This window comes from Pseudopodoces humilis, chromosome 7, assembly GCF_049639895.1.
Source record: "Pseudopodoces humilis isolate 2021_Gansu_Grassland_sample_001 chromosome 7, ASM4963989v1, whole genome shotgun sequence".
NCBI lineage: Eukaryota > Metazoa > Chordata > Aves > Passeriformes > Paridae > Pseudopodoces > Pseudopodoces humilis.
Genome location: NC_142206.1, coordinates 47,335,479 through 47,358,122, shown reverse-complemented (window position 1 = coordinate 47,358,122; position 22,644 = coordinate 47,335,479). Strand labels below are relative to the sequence as shown.

General features: G+C 38.2%; 2 protein-coding genes across 5 annotated transcripts in view; both read right to left on the bottom strand.

The window, feature by feature from the left end:
* RIN3 (Ras and Rab interactor 3) overlaps positions 1-2,175 on the bottom strand; it is a 65,040-nt gene extending 62,865 nt beyond the window's left edge. For 2 of the 3 annotated variants that reach the window (XM_014250068.2, XM_014250069.2), the window contains exon 1: positions 1,899-2,175. In XM_014250068.2, coding sequence (XP_014105543.2) covers positions 1,899-1,945 — 47 coding nt within the window. In that variant the 5' untranslated portion in view covers positions 1,946-2,175. The remainder of the gene's footprint in view (positions 1-1,898) is intronic. The other variant, XM_088057195.1, reaches the window with a different exon arrangement.
* Positions 2,176-5,783: 3,608 nt separating this feature from the next.
* SLC24A4 (solute carrier family 24 member 4) overlaps positions 5,784-22,644 on the bottom strand; it is an 88,205-nt gene continuing 71,344 nt past the window's right edge. For both annotated transcript variants that reach the window (XM_005520182.2, XM_014249717.2), the window contains exons 13-17: positions 18,175-18,341; positions 16,607-16,721; positions 14,380-14,492; positions 13,681-13,746; positions 5,784-12,124 (exon numbers count right to left, since the gene is read on the bottom strand). In XM_005520182.2, the coding sequence (XP_005520239.1) occupies positions 11,972-12,124; positions 13,681-13,746; positions 14,380-14,492; positions 16,607-16,721; positions 18,175-18,341 (614 nt within the window). In that variant the 3' untranslated portion in view covers positions 5,784-11,971. The remainder of the gene's footprint in view (positions 12,125-13,680; positions 13,747-14,379; positions 14,493-16,606; positions 16,722-18,174; positions 18,342-22,644) is intronic.

Sequence of the window (22,644 nt, the reverse complement as noted above, 5' to 3'; positions counted from 1 at the left end):
AAACTTTTAACATATGTTAAAACTGTAAACAGAGGGGCAATCTCAGCAATTTTTCATGCATTTTTTGTGCACAGAATTTTAAAATCAGGTCTAGATTCTCCATCAACCTCTCCTTAGGTTACCATTTCTTTTGAAAGCTATGAATGCCAAATACTTTGCATAATTTGCACCTAATTCAGTGTAACCATAACAGGAAATCAGCTAAACACCATTTAGAAATGTTTCTAATTCTGTAATGCGTTGGAAGCCACAATGTATGCATGCTAAAGTGTAATTTTGAGGATCTTCAGCAATATTACAGCACGTAAACAGAAGGAGTTAAAACAGATTTTAAAATACCCAAGTTCCTTTTTATGAGTGGGAGATAGACTGGAAATAAAGACAATCAGTGAATGAAATAAGAGGTCATTCTGTTAAATTGTTCAGGTGTTTAAAAACCTATGAAGAATGCATGCAGCATGCCCATTGATGCTTCAATATTCCTCCAACCACTTGATTTCTAGGGTGTATGGCTTGCTTACTTTCTCCTGCAGCTCTAGACAGAAAACAAATCTTTGCAAGCAAGTGGCTCCTTTCAGACATCTCAGAAGGAGATTAGCAAACATATCTTCCAGTTTCTCGTATTTAATATCTTAACTGTCACAAATGCAGGGATTATCTGCAAAGTGCAAATTCTTTGGTTTACCGTCTAGTAAGTTCCTCTTGCCAGTCCACAGGGATTGGATGCTTTCATTTTTTTCCTGACAGCTGTGTGATCTTTGTCCCTCAGTGTTTATCATTACATGGAACTCAGGAATCATACCTCGAAACAGGAGTGGCATTGTTCCACTTAATGCAAACAACTGAACAAGGCAAATGCAGTGACAACTGCAACGCCTCCATCCCCCACTCCATGTGTGCATTTTGGAACAGTGCTGTGGTAAAACCATCACACAGTGGCCTGTCAGCAGCGATTTCCCCCCGTTTTTGACTGAGTGTGCCCTAAATAGGGCAGTACCCTCAGCAACTGGAAATGCAAGTATCCCATATCTATCCACCCATCCACACAGCTGCTTCTACTGCATCCATCACAGAAGTATCTGGGAGCTTTCATCCATGGAAAACAGGCTACATGTGTTAGAAAGATAAGAAAAAGTCTCAGTGCCTGGTATTATTATGGTTTTCCAAGGGGGAATGGAGTGGGGTATGTGACTGACAATTTCAGCAGCAATGTAATTTTCCCCTGCTTGTTTACTACAGGAAACAGAAATGCCCAGCTTCAGCATGGGCTTTGTGATACAACCAAGCCTTGGGAGGATTCCAGACTTATCCTAGAATCCCAGTAGCTTGCTGACTGTCCTCCACATCAAAACCCACTTTCTCTCCCACTGTTTTCCTGGGATTTGGTCCTGCAAGGTGCAGTGTTTCAGCCAGGAGCAAGGGAAGCCTGCAGTATTTTCCTGACACAAAGTACAGTTGAAGTCTCCTGGGAGTCTGGGGACAGGGTTTGTGTAGTGTGCAGGCACTGAAGTGACCATCAGCTCATAGGGACAAGCCCTTATCCACTTCTGCATTTGAGCAGAAACAAAGCAAGCCTCCCAGAAAAGCTTTGTCACATTTCCAAAAACCAAAGAAGTCCCTTTTTTTGTCCTTTGCCCCAAACTGCAGCTGAGGATTCATCCTTCTTCCTTAAATAGCTAAGGTTCAAGCTAAATAAAGGCACTGCAGTTTGTTTTTAGCTGGAACATGTCAGTTAAAGGAAATACTGTAAATTACAACACAGTCATGCCTCACCATTGTGACTGTGTAACTAGTAAGTCAGCAGTCAGCTCACAAATGCAGCCGAGAACTCTTTGTTAAGTAGGAAAAGGAAAGCAACAGTTATTAAAATGAAGAGTCACTAAAGATTCAGGACTTACCCTGAGTCATCCCTGGCTCCCTTCTCTCCTGCTGATGTTTTCATCATTACAGCAAACTTTAAGTCACTTTCTGTATCACAGTGGCTTGAGAGTTCCTCGGTCAGAAAAGCAATTCCTTCCCATCGCTGAGCAGAACTTCCACATCCTCAGGTTTTGTACTGAAGATGGTATTTCAAGGGCGTGAGGGGGAAGATGTTTAAAACCAGCTTCAGGCTCAGTAGTATCAGAGGGTAGAGGACTAAACAAGCACTGAAATGAAAGCAAACTACCAAGAAGATCCGATTTTAGCCTCTCTTATTTCTACTTCCTGTATTTATATGAACGGGGGATTTCAGGAAGAGGCAGTCTTTGGTGGTCAAGGGTGTGCGTGTGTGTGAGTGTGTGTGTGTTATAAAGCCATATTTAGTAGTGCAGGCAGGTTAACCTCATTAGAAAGAAGGGTCTGAGACTTTCAACTGTTTCTCTAACCTAAGTGTCAGAGGAAATCACTTTACAGACTACAGGTATATCAGGAGGCAACGGAGCACAGTGAACTTTGTGAAGGATTTTGTAAAGCAGCAAAGCAGTAAGTCTCGGTCTGCAAATTCCTGAAGCATGTGTATTTCTACTGCTTGAGTAACTGGAACCAGATGGGGCTTGGAAACCTTTATATTTACACAGGACCTGAGAAAACGAAATGTCTAACACTGGCAGAGGACAGCTGTGCAAAAGCATTCCCAGTTCAAGCAAAAGCTGACGATCAGGTTGTGTGACTGCTGGCAAATGAATAGCTATCCACACAGGGAAGCTCCTGTCGGGCTCAGCGCACGCCGGACCTGCACTTACTGAAGTGATCGAGGGTTTGCCGTGCAGGAAACCCCAGCAAACACACACCAGCTGTGGGGGCTGACAGATGTGCTGCCACACAGGGCTGCTGGCACTCTTGTCTGGCAGTCCTGTTGCTCCAGAAATATTTGATGTTAGGAGAATACATAATGCAAAAAGTACGGCAGAAGTGAAAAGAAGAGGTGGAGAAAAGCAATTGCATGGAATGGAGTGGAAAACAAAAGTAACTTTTTGCCCCTTTTATAAGGAATTTTTCAGCTTTCCATAAAATAGACAGTGCCACACAGTCCAGAGCAGAAATGCAAATGCCAGGGAGCTGTCAGTATATTGGCAAGAGGGAAACTAGACCTCAGGATAGAACACAGAGCCAATTCTGCTGGCACTGACAGAGAGAGAGTCAGGGGGACGTTTACCATCACCAAGTCACACCTTCAATATAACACAAGACAAATTTTTTTCTTTTTCTTTTTTAATAAAGACTAACTTCAGTTTGCATTAGGAAATCCATAACAAGGATTTACGTTAGAAACACTGTTATCTTAGAAAGAGCCTTGCTGAAAGACTGCATGATTGAAAATTCACCACCCTTCTAAGTAAGGTATGTTAGTGCTTAATTGCTGATATTATTTAAATTCACACCTGATTTTTTGCCTTATCTAAGTTTAAATTTTCAGCCACTGTATCTTGTAATGCTCTTTTCTACTATATTAAGGATCTCCTTACTCCAGCTCCTGGAGTCATTTTCAGGCAGTGACAAACTCACTCAATGAAAAATTTAGTCTTAGACAAACTGATTGGCTGCGATTCACTCATCCCTTACCGCAAACTTGTCAGATCTCAGCTCTGAATCCTTCTGTGCTTTCTGGGCTCAGAGGTCCAAAAAAAAATATATCTTCTAGATTTATTCACCAGCTGGGCACCTTTGAAATGCACCTCAGGTATTGGCATAACAACAATCTCCTACGTGTATCACACAAATCCAACTACCCCAGTTTCCACTTCCCTCCCCTGCAGTTCAGCAGGGACAGGCTCACTCAGCATTCACCCTTGCTCTGCTGGTAAATAAGATTTGCTGAGACAAAAAACTGCAAAGTTGTGCTGCCTTGCATGGACCTGCTCACACAGACAAAACTGTTTACACAAACAGGCAGCCATCCTAGGCAAAGACCTAAGATTTTGCAAATGCAGAACACAACAGAGTTAGACAATTCCAATTATATCTTTATGGAGGAAGAAAAAAAATTACTGGAACTATTAAAAAGGTCCAGAAAAACTTGGCAAAAATACAAAATTACAGTATTTTGGTGCTATCTCAGTTTCATGTGATTTGAGTGAAATCTTTCATATTTATAATGTAAAAATGCAGTTTCAGAAATTTGAAGTTTTGAAATTTTTTTGTTAAAGATACTGATCAAATTTAAATTTAAAAGTCACATATTTTCTGCAAAATACTCAGTATATCTGTAAAATATTTAAAATGTGAAAAAGAAGACAAATTTTGTCAAAGCTTTACTAGGTGTCTTTTTGAGCTGGGAATTTGACAGGTTGAGTATGTGACTACATGTTCTAGAATCAGGCTTTGGAAGAAAACAATTACACAAAAGCTAAATGACAAAATAATATCCAGTTACTTCAAACTGACATTCCTCTGTTACAAATCCAAGCCAAATGAGAGGAATTCATGTCTCTTCTAGGACTGATTCAACCTTTCCATCTTAAGCCACAGCATCCTGCAGCCCTTTTTTGTAGTTTTATGCAGCTGGGTTGGAAAGGTTTAAAAATGGCTTACGGGGGAAGCCATTAAGTACAATGAGCACTTGAGCTACAATAAAGGGCTTTCAGAATATGCCCAGATTACATGACAATTCTGCTTTCCATACAGTAGGGAGCTGCTGCATCAATAATATGGCCTATGATAGGAGCCCTTAGGAACTGTCATGCCTATTGTGTCACTAATCCATAGATTATGTGCCTTTTATAGAGCCTATTACATAACATGATGGGTCACCGTGTCAAGGATGGAAAGATTAAATGAAGAGGCACTTTTCACATTCAGATTCTGATTTTTAAAAGTTAATTCTGTGTATAAGAAGGAATCTTCTTCTTTCCCCAGCTTAGAAAAATTTAGCCTAGCATACACTAAAGAATGAAATTTTTGCAAAATTCAGAGAATGCAGAATATCCTTTTTCTCCACTTCCATAAGACTTTTCTGTAGATACACAAAAGCCCACAGCGGCTAATGCCAGGTTTATACACCAGTAAGGATTCCAGTCTCATGCATAGTGCTTAAGAAAAAGATCAAGCTTTGTTTTAACTCGCACTTCCCGACAGTAAACTGCCTAGGAGTATTCATGAGAAGACTGTTGTCTAATAAAACTGTTAATACACCAGGCCATGAGATGAAGTAAATGAACTCTCAGCTCCGCTTTTCCCAAGAACTGCATTTAAAGCTTTTCCTAATCCCAGACAGACTGTGCCACTGACAATATCCAATGTACCAGGAGCCTCCATACCCCCAAGGCTGACTACAGGAATGCTGGAAATGGGCAATCAAGGCTAAGAAGGGATATCTCCAGCGCCTAGGGAACTGGGAAAGGAAAGTAGTACTGTGTGGCCTTTGGACCTTATTTCCAGCCTCTCATCAGCATGCAGCACTCAGTGTGAACCTGCTGGACACCCACACACCACAGGATGAGGCAACCAAAATGCTCCTGATCGGGGGTTTTTCTGAGGCTGCCAGAATTGCTTCTGGATCAGTGCCTCAGTACAGCAAACTGTGTTCTCAGCAAAGTCAGTTTTCTAGCCCCAAAAAAAGCAAATTGTGTGTTTCAGAATTGCTGCAGATCAAACCGATACACTTAACTCCATATAATGGCTTGATCCAGGCAACACTCCCCAGAATACCCAGAATGTGGGCCTTCTGTCACAGTTCAGCAGGGTCCAGATTTCACCAAAAAGGTCTAGGCACACATCCTATTTGGGTCCTGAAATTTTATATTATCAACAATGTTTATGAGAATGTTTCACATAACCATCTGAGAAAAAAAAACAGCAAGTACTCTTGTTTATATAATTTATTGATAGTGTACATATTTTTATATAGTGCATTATAATACTGACTGCTATAATCTTTATAAATGCTGAGTTAACTATTTTTTAAAATTCTCACAACAAAAATAATCAAATATCATGCCACCATTTTGTAACAAATTATCACATTAAATCCATTTGGATTTCATGACATATTTATCTGTACAATGGACCCCATATCACAGAGCATTCACAGTGCATAAGGTCACAGTCATTGAAAAAATAAGTAACATGAGAGATTTCTGTTATTTACAGTTTATAAACCCATCCCTTTCTGTTTTCAAAGTAAGCAGTTCTAGAAAGTTTTCATAATATTTAAAGAGGTATTGCACCTCTGAAGGGTGCACTGCAAATGCCTGCAAGTATGAAATACGGGTTTTTAAAAGGTTCAGAAGTTATTTTAGTGACCATAAATGATTTCAAAGAATTTCTTGCAATGGAGGAGATACCATGAGCCAAATTCTATGCTCAGTTCCACTGATACTAATTTGTGCCAACTACCAGGACATTAATGAACACTGGCACCACTCCCAAAAATGTGAAGGGAAGAATTTGGTCATAACTTTGCTGCAGTAACAGCAATTTGAAACACATTTGTTGCTGGGGAAGCAGATTTACAAGTTTTCTTTGCATATATAACTGGTATATGAATAAAGACCATAATCTTTCTGCAGAAACCCTCTGAAAGGAAGCATCTCAGTTGTTATTAATATTTCTAGAGATTATATCTGTCTGATTTTCAGATATTCTGATACCTTTAAAATTTATTACTATGCCTAGTGCTATAAACCAATCTTTATTTGTCGATCAAGTTTACCAAGACCATCTCAGTGATAGGACAGCAATGATCACCTACATTCTTTGTGCAAGTGAAAAAGAAAAATAAGACTAAATTCCAACTCGCAATTCTTCTAAGAAAATACCCAAATGGTGGTAATTTCCCATAATTATTAATTTCTTTCAGACAGTGCACTGTATGGTAGCAAACAGAACCGCGTGATGAGTGAATTGCTATGGTCACTACCCGTCTTGAAGATACAGCTACACAAATCTCATCTGCCAGGAGAGGCATGTACAGGATTTCACAGACTTCCCTGGGGAAAAACCATCAGGACCTCACACGTGGGAAAATGTGAGAAAAGTGTGTGCTCAAGTTATTCAAAAGGAGGTTTTTAAACATGTACATGCTAGATCAGAAACTGGAATGCATGCATCAGTTGAATATTCTCTTCTTCAGCAGGACATTGATCACTTGCATACAGACTTTTCCAAATGGTTCAAGGGAATAATAATGGGTTTGGTACAGAATTGCTGGAACTAAACTCTGTCATTTACCTGTGTAATGATCACATAAATCTCACCACCCAACAAAATGAAAAATGTGGCAAACTCATGGAAATAGAAAGAAAATTGTGCAGCAAATGCATGAGCTGCAGAAATTTTCTTCTGAATGTTTAAACACAAATAACAGAGAGATCTGAGGCTTGCAATGACAGAACATTATGCTCCAAGGTGATATACTTCAATTAGGAAGATTCTTTGGTTTCACCTGGCTATCAGAGTTATTTTAGTGTCTGTTTCATATTACATAATGTCTGATCTTTCCTTGGCATGAATAATCAGACAGTATTTCTACAGCTTAAAGAACTCTACCAAAACCAACTAACAGTGGGACACAAGAAAACAGCATAACAATTGCAAGAAATCCAAGAAAGGAAGACAACAAAACTCATGAGGCATTTGTGCAACTAGAGCAAACGCATAATAGAAACAAGTGTAATTAAAGCAGAGTCACACGGGAAATAAAAGACAGAAGAGAATCTTCTCTATAATTGCTAAGTATTAAATTAGTAGACTTTGACCATTTGTTTACATGTTGACAGAAAGTTTACAAATATAATCTAAAACCAGAAGCTAACTTTGTCTGTTACAGCTGCAGCAAGCATATAAAAACAAAATAAAATTGGCACACCGAAGACTGAGCCAGGAGAAAGATGGTTGACTATGCTGTACCTGTACCTGGGAAGACTTAAGGTGTTCTTCTAGGCTAGACTTCAGCCCAGAGAGAAGCCCTTAGACCATCAAAGAGACATTAAGATAACTATATCTGCAGCTTCTTAGATTTAGATGTGCAGATCCTGAGCTTGAAATCTTTACTCAAGCAATACTTTATAATGCAGTACAATTCTTATGGTAAATAAATGGAATCAAACACGCTGAACTCAATGGAAACACTCCCAGTTCCTTGCTACAGACATGATTACACTCCATGGGTCCACGTGGGACTGTGCTACTCCAGGGCAACTACAGCACAAAAGAGCTGCTAAAAGCCCTCCTTGGCCAGCTGTACCTCAGTTTTGATCCTGCTCATACATAAGGGCAGATACACAATTGAGAAGTCTGAGACAAGGAACAAGTTCTCTTGTTTACCAGAGTGGAAATTAAAATGGTATCAGCAGAGCACAAGTCCACAGATTCTGGTCAAACCTTTTAATTTAAGAAGTAAAATCTTTAGACTACAAAACCAATAGAACATGGAAAGAACTGAGTATGATAAAAAGCCCAGAAACCATGCTCCACTGTCATCTTAGGACACAATCCAGCAAGGCACTTGGATAGACGCTTAGCTTTAAAATGGAATCAAACCTACTGAAGTTAAGCTTTGCTGGATATGGGATATCTTTTTCTGAGTTGTGTTACTTTTCAGTGTTAGTATGCTGGCAAATTTCAGATCACACTAACAGTTTTCTCTCTCACATCCACCAGCTTTCTTTTCACTCTTGAGCTGAACATTAACTTACGGAACATTGTGACATACATTCCAAACTCAGCCAGTTAACTTTTGCAACAGTTAATGAAACAAAATGGCTACAAAATTTTATAAATACAATCTGAACAGCTGCAGTATAGAACTGTGCTAACAGGGGAGAGTCAAGCACAAATCACTCCTTTTCTTGACTAGAAAATGGGAAATTTTTAATGGTTTCCTGACCACAAAAGCTAACGTTTTTTTGTTGTTTGCTTGGGTTTTTTAATACATTTGAAAGGCACTAGTCTGTTATTACTCGGCAACAGCCTCCTGAATTACTGATACATTCTGATGTGGGTTTATCTGCAATCCAACAATTTGTCAATCAGATCTTTCTTCGACCATTCAGTTTACCTGCACAGCTTAGTGTATAACTATTTATTTTAGCATATGGGCAAGGACTACTCAGCTTCTTCAAGTACTTCATATGATTATTTGTCATCAAATCTCTGACACAGCATCTCATAATTCTTAGGCAAACAATACATCCTTGGTCATGTGGTAGTGTCAAAGGAGAATCCCACTAATGTTATTCATAATGATAAGCATGGCATGATACTTGTCTCATAGCAGCAGATGCAGATGAGAACACCCAATGGAATGCAGCATTATAATTCAATATAAATTATCCTGAAGTGAGTTTATATTTCAAGGAGAGCTGTAGATGACAGGAACCAGCCACACATTGGCTGTGGTTGTTCTGGATGCTGAGACTCTTTCTTGCCAAAACACAACACTGGTTTTCTGGAGCAGGTGATGTTCAGATTAGGCAGACTAATTGTAAATGATGTGTGAAGGATTTACGGAATTAGCAAACAAAGTTCATGCATATTTGCGCTGAGAGTCGGCTGCTACAGAAAAAAATGGTGCCCATACTCTTCTAAAGTTGGCTGGCTCAGAAATATGAAGGTACAGTGTAATTTTCTAGATCTGTCCCTATAAACTTTGATGCCCTCATCCCTGTCAACTCAGCTGATCACTACACATTCAAACTGGACTTTGGAAGTACTCTTCTATTGTGTAAAGACAACTGAGCTGCCGGAACTGTGCACAGGAGAGCAAATCTTTGCTTGGATACAGTTCTCCAAGACCACAACAACAGAATATAGGGAAAAAACCCATTTACTCGGTCTGTTTCTCTGCTCATTTCAGTCTCATATCTAAGCCATCACCAGATTTTCAGCAGTAAATGTCCTCCTGAAAGACAGCAGGGGGGAGAGTAAGACTAGAGAGGGATATTCCTACAGTGATGCAGCAGTATCCTGCATTTTCACAGCCTTTCAGCAACAGAAGACTCAAAGATGAACATGAATTCCATCTCCTCAGCTTTATACTGCAACAAAAATGCTGTGAATGCCTGGAAATGGGGTCATTGGCATACTTGAGATAAAAAGTGTTTAATGCCATTCTTGCCTATTCAATAAAACATTTTATTAATGCTGTATTTGTGTCCATCTTTAGTTCTTAGTTCAACGACACAACTATTTAATTAAGGTAAGAAACCCTAAATGGATACTAATACTGACATTTGTAACAAAATGTAAAGCAAGTGAATGTGTTGCTCTTTTTCTCTTTAGGATCACATTGAATGGACCCAATTCTTAAAAAATACACCACCAACGCATACACTCTTTAATTTATCCTAAAATAATTTTTAAAATAGTTTTAATTGTAAACTCATTGCCTGGTGTAAACAGTATTCTGCATGTCAGATGACTAAACATAATGATTTTCATATATGTCAAAAGAAAACTTTCTGAGTAAGTGCTTATTTGCTTAGTTTTTATAGTATATTCTCATTGACACAATTTTTTATATATAGTCTTAATGGAAAATATTAATATATTTAAAAACACATCAACCATTAGTTGATACGTTTGGTTTGGCTTATAAACATTAAAAAATTTTAAAAATCTACGTATAAAGGTGACTGTGCTTCTTTAGAAACTTTACGTGATCATTCACATACAGCTTCAAAATATTTTTAAAGTTTAGTAGCAATTCAAAATATGCTGTCTCAGTGATTTACAATTATATCACTGCTAAAATGTGGAATGTTACTTGCTGTTTTAATACTCTGGGCTGGATCTAGCTGTCAATTATTCCCAGAGTAATTCCTTACATCAGATTTATGCTGGTAGAAAGGATACCAAAACTTGGCTTCTACTTGGGGTTAAAAAGAAGTATATCATGCTTCAAAACTTGCATGCAATCAAATCAAGGACCATATTCTCTTGACAGACTTGCTTTTGTCAGGGTGACTCTTATCTGCACTGTTCCGTGTCAGACATTCATCTTCATTAAGCTTCTGGGAATAAGAAAAAATGGTGAAGAATACACCAGCTTCTTGACTGATGAAATAAGCTTCTTCCTCCCACCAATCAAACTGAATCAAACCAAATCATAATCAGAGTGGGTTTTGTTGTCAAAAAGTCTGGATTATGTTCAGCTACTACTCCCAGCTGATGACAATAACTGATAGTTACTGAGCACCCAGTTATATTTTATTTCTTTAGTTTCTTCTAAATTTACACAATGGGCTTACAATGGCCAATGCAAAGTTTTTCTTGTGGTGTAATATTCCACAAATGTCAGTTTATATCTATGTATACAGCATTCCTCATAAACAATAAAACATTTTTCAAGTATGAATTTCTGCATGTAAATTCTCTTCGGTATGCAGTTACTCTGACTTCTAGTGTGCATCATCACAAGTGATACAACATACAACCATTTCCTCTTCTTTCTCTGCCACATTGTTCATTGAACAGAATGATAAATATCCAACACTGCCATCAAAAACTGTCAGTGCAGCTTCTCTATAAGCAGAGCACTTGAAGGGGGAAATGATCCTCAACAGTGCATGCCATGGATATGTGTCTTGGACTTTCTGGTCCTGTAGTTCAAATATTCTGACTGAGCCAAGAAAGGTTCTGAACTTGCCTCTAATCCTTCCATGGAAAGTAAATGTCAAAACCAAAAGATCTATAAAGATTTTTTTCTCCCATCCTCTTGCTAACCTTGATGGTGGTGGTTGATTGTCTGCAAAAGGAGAATGAAAACCACAACAGAATGCCCAGAAATGGGTCCTTCTAGAGTTCTGTGTAAGATCCATGTAGCTTTATGACAGGGCAGCAATATCCAAAGATGAGGAAAATGCTTTGGTAGCCTTCAGCTAGCATGTTGAAAGAAAGGTATGCTTTCCTTCCATATAGGTAAAAGTGCTCATTAGCTGATTAAGCAGGAATGACACTTAAATTACTGAAAAGAAGGTAGAAATGTGAAATGCCTCCTGTCATTTACATCATGTGCAATCAGAAGAATTTCAGTCTCTCTCCTTGCTGTGGTTTAAAGTTCTTCTCGGCACATAGGGAAGTTGACAAAGGTGAAGACATTGAACTCTATCATTATAGATAAACACAGGAAAATAGCATATAGAAGCAACACGTAGATGCCTAACTTCCTGTCAAGTTTCCACTTATTTATATGGATTCCAAACACCTGCAAGCAAACAGAGTGTCAGTTAATTAAGTTCTGAAGGAGACTTTTGGAAACAACCATTATAAAGCTAAAAATGAGTCTTTTGAATTAGAGGTCTTGCAGGAAGACAAAAAACATATTCTTGGTATTTTATAGACTGAAAGGCAAAATACATTATTGACTGTCCTAAGTCTCAGTTGTCCTGTGACTGTTTTACAAAATATTCAATGTACTAAACTAAATTAATGTCCCTCCCTCAATTGTTGCTCTGCAAATCCTTTATGTCCCAGTAGTACACCAGCACCTAATGACCATTCTTTTCAACAGCTTCGGAAGAGGTGCTCTGCTTGCTTATCTGCTGAGCTCCAGAATTAAGGGGTTACAAGTTATAGGTAGCAAAGCAGTGAAGTCCTCATGAAGGCATCTATTTTCCATGGTGTTCAGTGCATCTGAATTATTATTTATTTTGCTCAAAGCTTTCCACTGAGTTTGCTGTGGGAGGGTCTGTGCAAATCAGGGTACTCAGCAGAGCAAATGAGACAGTAATGGATGCCTAAAACTCAGGTGATCTGGCTTCTGCTACAAAAAGACTCTTCAGAAATACATGAAAGGCTAGCACAGTAACACCTCTGATAATCCTCCCATTTTTTCCCAAAGTGCTGATTAACAATATGCATGCAGCAACACCAGATACAAATGTCTACAGAACACCAGTATTGTTTCACAGGCACTGTGCAGTATGGCAGGCTGGGGATTAGAAATGAGAAGAACATGTTCTCACACCTTATAGATTAGGAAGTTAGTAGGAGAGTGAACAGCCCTGGTCATTCTATCGCTTAAGTCATGCACAGGTGATGTGAAGCTTTGTAAGACTTAATCATGCAACAGTGTGAAATGTCCAGTGGTGACCACCTCCTCTACAAAGCCTCCACAGGCAGTCAGTGAAAGATATTAGTATAAGTGGATATTTTTATACCTTTTTGATTCCTTACACCTGATTTGATTCTTCCTACAGAGCGTTCCCTGGGAGTCAAGCAGGATCAGACCTTAAGTACCAGCAAAATTGACTTTTCAAACAGAATTATTGTTTCACCTTAAGAAGTCATCTGTTACAAGGGTGTCTTATGCCGAGTGACATTTAGCATGTCTCTTCCAAGTCCTGGGGTTCACAGTCCTCACAGACTAGTCTTCATTAAGGGTTTAGGCTACAGCACTCTATTTTGGCCGGTTTTGGAAATCAGAGACAGGGACAAAGGATGATGAAGCACACTAGGTCTTGTCTCAGCACAGACAGTCTGGGGGTAAGGACACAGGACCACAAAAGTACTATTGGATTCAGCAGTTTCAACACTGCCACTGAAACCCATGGGACCTACACATACCCAGCATCTCTTGCGCCAAATGTCAGATTTCAGTCCTCACTGAGTACAATGGTAGCTCTTCAACTCATGGTATTGCTAGAAGAATGATACTTTACAAGCATCAATGCTAAGTATTTCTATTTTATCCTTCTGGAACATGTAAATACTTAAGAAGTATTTTCAAACTGAAATATTTGTAGATACTCTAATACTTACAGTAAGTGCCACTGATCCTAGCAAAAGTGCAACTGAATAAACCAGTCCTTTGCTGTTTATTTTAACCTGTGGAAATGAGAAAAGACTTTTAAAATGCTAACCATATAACTGTGCTTTGGAGATCAAAAATCAATTTACTGATTTTAAGTCCACCTTCTGTTTTGAATAGCGCCTTACATATTTTAAATTACACAAATCCGTAACAGATGTATCCTAATGAAGAACGGGAAGATTAAGGAATCAAACTGAATGTAAAGTAATCCCATCTCCATTAAAAAAGAAGTGAGCATTTCTAACAGATTTTATGTTCAAAATCCTCAGAAGAGGGAGATATGCTGTTATTCTGATTTAGAGACAAAAGTGCTAAGACACATGGAGACAAGTTTACTGTAAGTTGTGTAGCAAGAGAATGATAGAGCCATGAACCATCCATAGCAATAGTATTCTGCCACACAGTGTCATGTACTCCAGTTGACAAACTGGAAATTAACTGCAGCTTGTGGAAGAAAAATTGCTTCCTTAACTGGATTCCTTGTCAAAGAAATAACACCTTAGTGTTATTAGTATTAGTAACTAATAACATGATCAACAGGTTGGTTTTAAATTAATTCTATTTGCACTCTATTTGCATGCTTTCTTTTTAGGATTTTTTAAAAATAGAATAAAGGTGCAAATTAAAGATTTGCCAAGTATACATACAGTTGATCCATAATCGATTGCCATGGTCTGCAAACCCCATGGAACACCAAGTCCCACCAGAATGTCAAAGACATTGCTCCCTACTGTATTGGATACTGCCATGTCACCAAGGCCTGTAGAGGAAAAAAAAGCCAACAAAAACTAAATAAAATCAAAGTATATGGCCATTACACTGTGAACTGGAGGAAACTAAAGGGAAATGATCTGCATTGGTCCAATCGCCCTTGAAGTGGCCACAATGTCTGAGGTAGGCAGGCAATTTCCATAACATCAGCCTGACTTTGAAAAAAATGTGCAAAAATTGCTCACTCCAGCTACATCTTCCTTGTTTCTTGCAAAGCCTTTGCAGGGTCTGTGGTATCCATGCAGCACCTGAGGACTATGTCAAAAGTCTTGTTCTAGGTAGCCTGCAGCCACAGGGAACCTGAAGATAATGTACTGGACTTAGTATGTGGATATGTGACCTTTATCTCATGTGAATGAAAGGAGATCCTGAAAATAACCAGTTATTATGCATATCATAACCAATGATACTATGCACTTCCATGGGGCTTAATCAGTAATAATTTCATTTCAACAACAATAAAATTCTACAGGAAACGAAAAGAAAGGTAAATTGTGGTAAAGTAGAAAGATATTTTACAAAATCTACTTCTAATGCTCACCACTGGCTGGCATCTAATTCTGCACCAGTGTCAGTGGATATGATGAAGGCAAAATTCTTTGTCCCTGCTAACTTCTCTTAGACCTAACTGGCCTAACTATTGAATCACTTCCACTAAGTGAATACTGGAAAGGAAGGAACTGAAAAGAACAGGAACTCTGACATAAATGGGATATGTCCCAGAAATAGTTTCAGAGTAAACAGAGTGGAGACAGACACTACCATACCATAAATACATTATTTTCTAGCAGGAAGCTGCTGAAAGGTAATTCTTTGGATCCAAATTATGTTCCATCTATACCTGTCTGCTTTCTGTCAGTGAACAACTCTCTTGAATTCAAGCACTGCAAATTCCCTGCACTGTCTTTAAACGCATTAGGCCCCTTTTTGTTAATCTAGTGCTTACCTTTACTTTCAGAGCAAACAACCTTTGCAGTATTTTTGTCTAGTACAACAGAAGAACTAATCTAAAGAAGCAGATTGTTAATTTAAAAATGTAATATTTTCCTAGCTCTTGAAAAAACCTGCTCACTTTAATTAATACACGTGCAAAATTAATTTAGTAGGAAGGTAGTTCCATAATAATTCTGAATAATTTGTTGTATTGTTCTTGTGAGAATATTTTGCACATAACAAATAAAGCAACATGGAAGATTATATACTTTGAATGTATAACACTTCTCAAGCAAGCAACATTTAACAGCACTACTCCCATCTCAAATTACAGAGGTGGAGCTTTTGAGTACTTTATTTATCACTGCAAAGCCCTTGTTGTTTGCTCAATGACGTGTGCTGGAGATATCATTATCTTACAAAAAAAGAAAGGCTATGGGAATTGGAATAGTGAAAAAGAATAAAATTATGTCTTTTTCTTACTCTACTACTGTACAGAGGATCACACTGTCAGCTCTAATGTTTTTCTAACAACAGAAAGAGATGCTGCTACCAACGTTTTACAAATTAAAAAAAAGAAACATAAAGAAACTTAAAAAGAATTTAAATATAAATGAGAAAGCCTTTGAAAATTTCAAATGGACAGCTGAGGAGGATGCAGAGGTCAGTAATCCAAAACTCTTTCCAGTGCAGCTATTCATATGTTCCAGTGGGAAAGAGGTCTGCATTTGGATGAGAACTCTGCCTAGAGCAACACCACTTCTGCCAGATCCTCTCAAACAACTTCACTTCCTTGGATTTGAGAGGTCTTCTAGAAATCAGTACAAGTTTTACATGGAGAAGTTCTGGTCAGTATACATTCTTCAATGTAGTTTTCAATAGCTGATATTCTAGTTTTGCCTATGACTTTTGTCCTTTTACCCTGACTGATACATACCATGCATTAGGCATTTGAGGTTGAGTTACCCTATGGAATGCCCTGTCCAAATAAGCAAAAGATAATTTTTTGGTTAGCAATAATTAGCAAACTTTTTTGGCTTTTAATGAGGTACTGAAACAGTAAAAATGAAAATAAAATTATAAAATTGCACTGACAATTTGTGTGTATGGAGGAAGCAGATCACAGAGCACATATGTAAGATTGCAGCTATCCCTCAGCAGACACAGTACCTTGTCTTGCCACTATTAAGCTGGCCATGCAGTCTGGGACGCTTGTTCCTGCAGCCAGGAAAGTAATGCCCATGATCACATCTGGTATCCCAAGGGTGTATCCAATCACAGTCACCTGAACAAGGAGGAAGGTACATTAACTTACCATGTTTGGAAAGTCTCCTCATTCCAATACAGTTGTGGCATACTCTTAACTTTGATTTCTGGTGTGGACTCTAACAGGAATAAACTCAGAATATTCATCCCTTTCTGCAAATTAAATACTTATGGAATAACCAGCCTAAAATCAACCCTCTGCAAAGGAAAAGGACTTTGGGTCTTATTATTCAACATTCTACGGACAAACAAAATCTCTACCTCTTGCTGTTCTAACATGACGTACTGCTGTTTTAAGGAGATACAATACAATCTGTGAGTTTGGCATTTTTTTTTTTGGTTTCCACAAAGGGCAAGACTCTCACTGGTTCTATTCTCAAAAGGACTGTAACCAATATTATATTGTAATATAGTGGCAGGGATATAAATAACTTATTGTAACCTAACACATAAAGAAGGAACTAGTTTCTTGCATGACTTCTCATATAATCCTGAAGTGAGCAGGTCTGGTTATATTGTCCCATGATATTCCAGATGCAGCTTGAAAAGAGCTTAGGCAATCACTGAAGGTTGAAGCAGAGTTCTTAGAAAGGATAGGGAACTGTATTTAGCTGGAACATCCAAAGAGGGCTGAAAAAACATCAAGAAAAGGCAGCTGAAAAGGAAACAGGCTTGTGAGAGCAAGAAGACTGAACCAGGACAGACAGCTGTTTCCCTGCTGAGACTGCTAAGGATGGAAGTCTTCTAGGTTATGTGTTGTTTCCTTGAAATAGTTTTCCAATCTATCATATGAGTAAAATTGGACCCTTCACTAAAGAAAAGGTGTATTTTAGGAACTCACTGACAAACCTTATCTTCAGGGGCAAGCAGAGACCCAGGAATAGAAGTCAGCATGATTCTCTTGCTGAGACAGATAACAATGTACTATGGTCCAGCTACCTCTTAAAGTAGTACAGGCTGCAGCCTTAATGAGCACTTCTCTCACTTGTGAAGAGAATGTCTATATATGGAACCAAGGTACAGAGTATGACCTTCCAAAGGACATAAGATACAAATGTGTGGCTTTGGCTGGGAAATTAATTTCTTAGACAACAGACTGTTAGACAATCCTCTAACAGTCTATTTTAGAGGATTGTTTTACAAAGTAAAAATGATATAGAAAGTTGCAAAAAGTATATAGAAAACGCAATCTTTCATGAGAGGAAACATAAAGGGGTTTTCAAATACCTGACAGGCATTTGAGGAAAGTAGAGATGTTCTCCACTACCCTCCTGTACTGTATTGTGCCCTATACAGTAAAGGCCCAATTATTTCTGCAGAAAAAAAGGCAGTAAAAAGCTAAAATAATAATTATTATTGTACGAGTTGAAGAGACTGCACTACGATTACATGCTTTTCTTTCACAAATGCACAGAAGATTTTTACATACTTTGAGATTCCACTCACTATGAAGTCATGCTACATACACTTACCATCCACACCATGAAGTAGGAGAACAAGGCAATCCAGAGAGTGGACAAGATGAAGGTCAGCATAAAGCACTTCTCCCAGCGTGGTTTGCTGCAGTTTGGAATTGTGGTAAAGAGCACGAATATCAATGGCCATGTCAAAAGCCATTTAATTTTGTTCATTTTTCCATCTGCAGGACAAAGGAAAAAGAGTTTAGCCTTCCCATCATTATCCCAGGCCCAGCTGCACCTCTCTGAGCAGAGCAGATGATCCCAGAAGGATGTTTACATCGTGCATATCAGCTCAGTTTCCAGGGTACCTTTCAACAATACTTGGCCTTGTCACTTTCAGCCAAGTTCTGTATGCTCATCCAGAATCTTCTTACAATTAAGCCTGCCAAGATCTATGAAAGTCCACAGAAGAATTAAAATTATTTAAAATCACGGCTAATATAAATACCAAAATTAAGTCAGGTTTGTTGCTCTTTCAAATGTATTACTACTAATCCAGAATTAAAAAAAAAAAATCAGCAACAAAACCAACCATGCAAAAAAACCCACCTTCTCACCTTAATGGAAATACCAAAATCCAAGTGGTGAAAATAACTTGTACATTCTGTGCAGCAACAGAAAACAGAAGCACAAGACCCAACCAATGAGTCTTGGCAACCCATGGCAATTTTTTTTCATATGCATCATTGTTCTAACTTGGGCAGAAGTTTAAATAAAATGATATTTAGAGGATCTAGATTTGTTAAGTCTCTCTATCTGCTTACAACATCACCTTGACATGGTAAAAGAAAACTTTTGGAAAAGGAAACAAGGTAGTGATTTCCCTTGTACAGCTCTCCAAAATCAACTGGTGAGAAATACCCAAGAACTATCATCACTGAAGACTGGTAGACACCTTGTAATTTGTTTAAAATTTACATTATTGCAAATGTAATCTCAACACATACAACAGAATTATTTTTTAACTGGGCCATAAGTAAATGGGGTATTATTTATACAGTTCGTGAGGCATCCTTCAAGTAGGATGACAAATTAGTCCATCAGGCTAAGTCAGAGTATCACAACCAACATCATGGCCATTTTGGCTTGGGCTCTCTTTACATCATGTTAGAATGTTGTCAGAATTAAGTAGGAGTTTCCATCACTAACTCATAATGCTATGCTTGAGATCGACTAAAATATCCTGTTTTGAATAAAATCACTGATCCCATTGAAGGAAATTATCAGGTACATCTTCCAGTGAAGTTATTTAGCTACATTATAAGGAACAGTTACTAACCAGCTCCTACCAATTTCACCAGTAACTTTCTTTCAGCAATGACTTTGGGAATTAAGATGTGTTTAACAGGAATTTTTGTTAGCGATTTTAATTGGATTGAACTCAGTCCTCTGGACCAATGTGCACCAGAATGCAATGAAATGTAATATTTAACATTTTAAAATTAATAATACTTTTATAATTTATGAGGCTAATTTAACTTGTTGAGTCCAAATGTAAGCTTTTATGCACTTGCTTTTGTATATATTCTAGAACTAAATCTTCTTGCTTGAGTTATGAAACAGCTTTCTAACTTGAGATCTCCTTGTGAATTTTGAAATGCCATCAACTCATCAGAAATTCTTAAACTAAGCTTTGCTCTTTATTCCCATTTATAGCTTGTGGCTGTGGAACTTCTAATACATAAAACTCCTGAAGTGTCACAGGGTCATTTCTAATTCTAGACTTTCACATGTCACTGAGGATCTATTACAGATTTTACAGGAAAAACCTTTTTCTCTCTGCTTACATATACTTCTGCACAGATGTTTTTTAAAACAGTTATCTTTTACCTGTTCTATCCAGGAAATGACACTTCTTGGCTCACTTTCTTCTTTAATTGTTAACAAGGCTGTAAATATTCTACAAAATATCCTATTGTAATTTCCACCCCCTCCTGCTTAATTTGTCTCAGTGTGGATTACTCAAAGACTGCCAGATAGTTAATTTGTACTCTGTGTACTCACATTGCTAAGCTTGGTTCATAGTCCAACAAGTAAGCATGGCCTAGGCCAGTAATATCCTCAGCACCTAACTCAAGTGCAGGGTCAGTGGATGATTGAAAAAATGATGGATCCAGATCTGATCTGTGTGGGTGTAATCTGACTGACTTTGGTGCTGCTACACACAGGCAGTCCCATCTCTCTTTTCAGTAACATAAATAAACAGAATTGCCTTAAGAACAAATAGAGCCTCTGCTGGGGAATATGCATCTTGTCTGGGATCCTGTTTAGTATGCTGAATTACTCAAACAAATGCTTAACTGAGAACACATAGTGCCTTACCACTGGCACAGCTATGTTTGCTCATTTCCAGGAAAACCTAAGTACTAGAGGGGGAGGACTTGCCTTTCCATTATCTTTGCTGAGTTTGAATGGATGTGTGTCAGATTAAAATTCCTGGCTCTATTAGTGGTGATGTTTTACCCACACAATGTCTTGAGATGAAACTGCTTAGCTGGATGGTTTGTGGGAGTGACATTTGCATTCATTACATGGCAACTAGGCTTGAGACTTTGGGGACCAGCAGTGTGTAATTCTGGGGTTTGCTGGGTCAACAAGAGAAGCCAAGTGGCCATTTCCAGTTAGCCTGCTATAGTTCAGAACCACCATGGCCAAAGAAGCTTACTTGACACATTCTGCACTGGCTTCTCTTTTGTATTTTGGTTTTCTAGCTATTGTAAACTTTTATATAAAGCCTTAAGTATATCTGGCCTTGGTTATACCTCAGGCCTTTATTCAGCTCCTACTATTCATGGAACTTGTGTGGTGCACAGGGCTGAAGAAGTCTGCTCTTATGCTGTAACTTGGCGGTTTTTTAAGACTTTAAGTACATTTAGCAGCAACCTCAAAGAAGTGAGACTTTATTTCCTCAGGAAACTGATGCCTTTATTCATTTCACCTGGCTTAGATGAATGCACAATCAATACGCAGCTTGAAGATGCAAAATATTTTTTTTTTCAGCTCTTTTTAAGGTATTTATTTTGCCATTCTATTGTTTTGGTTTTGACCACCCACTCTAAAATAATAATAATTAGAAAGATTTAATGATTAAGATGTTGAAGTGAAGTATGCTTATAGCTCATGACAAATTGTTCTACAACTGCTGAGTAGCTCCCTAGTACATCTGTAAGGAAGAAAATGATCATTCTCATTTAGGCCATTATTCAGTACACAGCTGTTCTGTCCCATTACAAGACCCGAGCACAGTTGTTTTAACAGCGGTATCACCCACTCCTGTGAGCCCTGGGTTTAAAGGCTCCTGCATCAACCCACACAACCAAGGAAAGGTGCATTTTGCACCCCCCCTCCCCACAATAATGAAAGAATATTGCTTTATTACAGAAAGCAACACTGGTCTACATGCTGTAAAATGCTATAATGTAAAATGCTGTAAAACAAGAAGATGAGGGTTTTTTTGCAAGGAGTTGTTTTCACTACTTCATACATCCATTTTTTCTGTTTCCACAGATATTTGGAAACCAAGCATGCCAAGTATTTCAGAGAGGTATCATTACAAAAGAGCTTGATTACAATGTTTTTGAAAATGAAGTGGCAGCCCTACAACAAAGAGCAATGCTAATTTTCAATACATTCCTGGACTAGTCATCTTTCCAGATATTATGCTCACAATAATTACTTACACATACAGATAGTGTCCTGGTGAACAAAGACAGCAACACACATCACAGCACTGAGAAGAAACAAGTATTTCCTTAAGGTGCTAAAGAAAGCATATCTTACAGAAAAAACAGAGGCCTATTTGCAACACTCAGAGAGCTGAGAGGAGCTCAGCACAAAAGTGTGAAACGACATTTGTGTTCACCTTTAGATCAGAAGTGTACTCTTGAAGTAAATGTACTGATTGACCCCACTTTGTGCTTTCAATTTACTTTATTTTAGCCTGCAACACAGAGCAGCCTTGTATCACACCCATAACATTCCCTTGGTATAAAGCTGTACCAGAGGCACAGAATTAAAAGTGCTGCAAGTAATAAGGGACATTTTGTCCACAGGACCAAGCTAGAGCTAGTCTGAAACAGAATTTGCAAAGGCACACAGTGCAGACAGCCCACATGTCCTAGTAAATAAGCTGCAGAGAAGAAACTTCTTCAATTTTGAATAGAGTGGAGTCTGTAACTACACCATCAGGAATCACATCTAAGTTGCTGCTGTTAATTAAATTTGATAGCTTTTCCACTTAGTTTTCCCCTTAAAGGCGTGTCAGCCAAGCACAGATCTCAGTTCCATACATTAGTTACTTCAGAACATGCCAAACCTTCCCAAGTGAAAGAAGCAATCACTAGAGCTGACTGATCTGAAAAAATTATAATATCCCTGAAAGACATGAATCTAATTGGCACATAGGAGCTGTTTGTGATTCCATATAAATCTCTTACTTAAGTAAGATAACTTGAAAACTAGGAAAAGTATTCTCTAATTGAA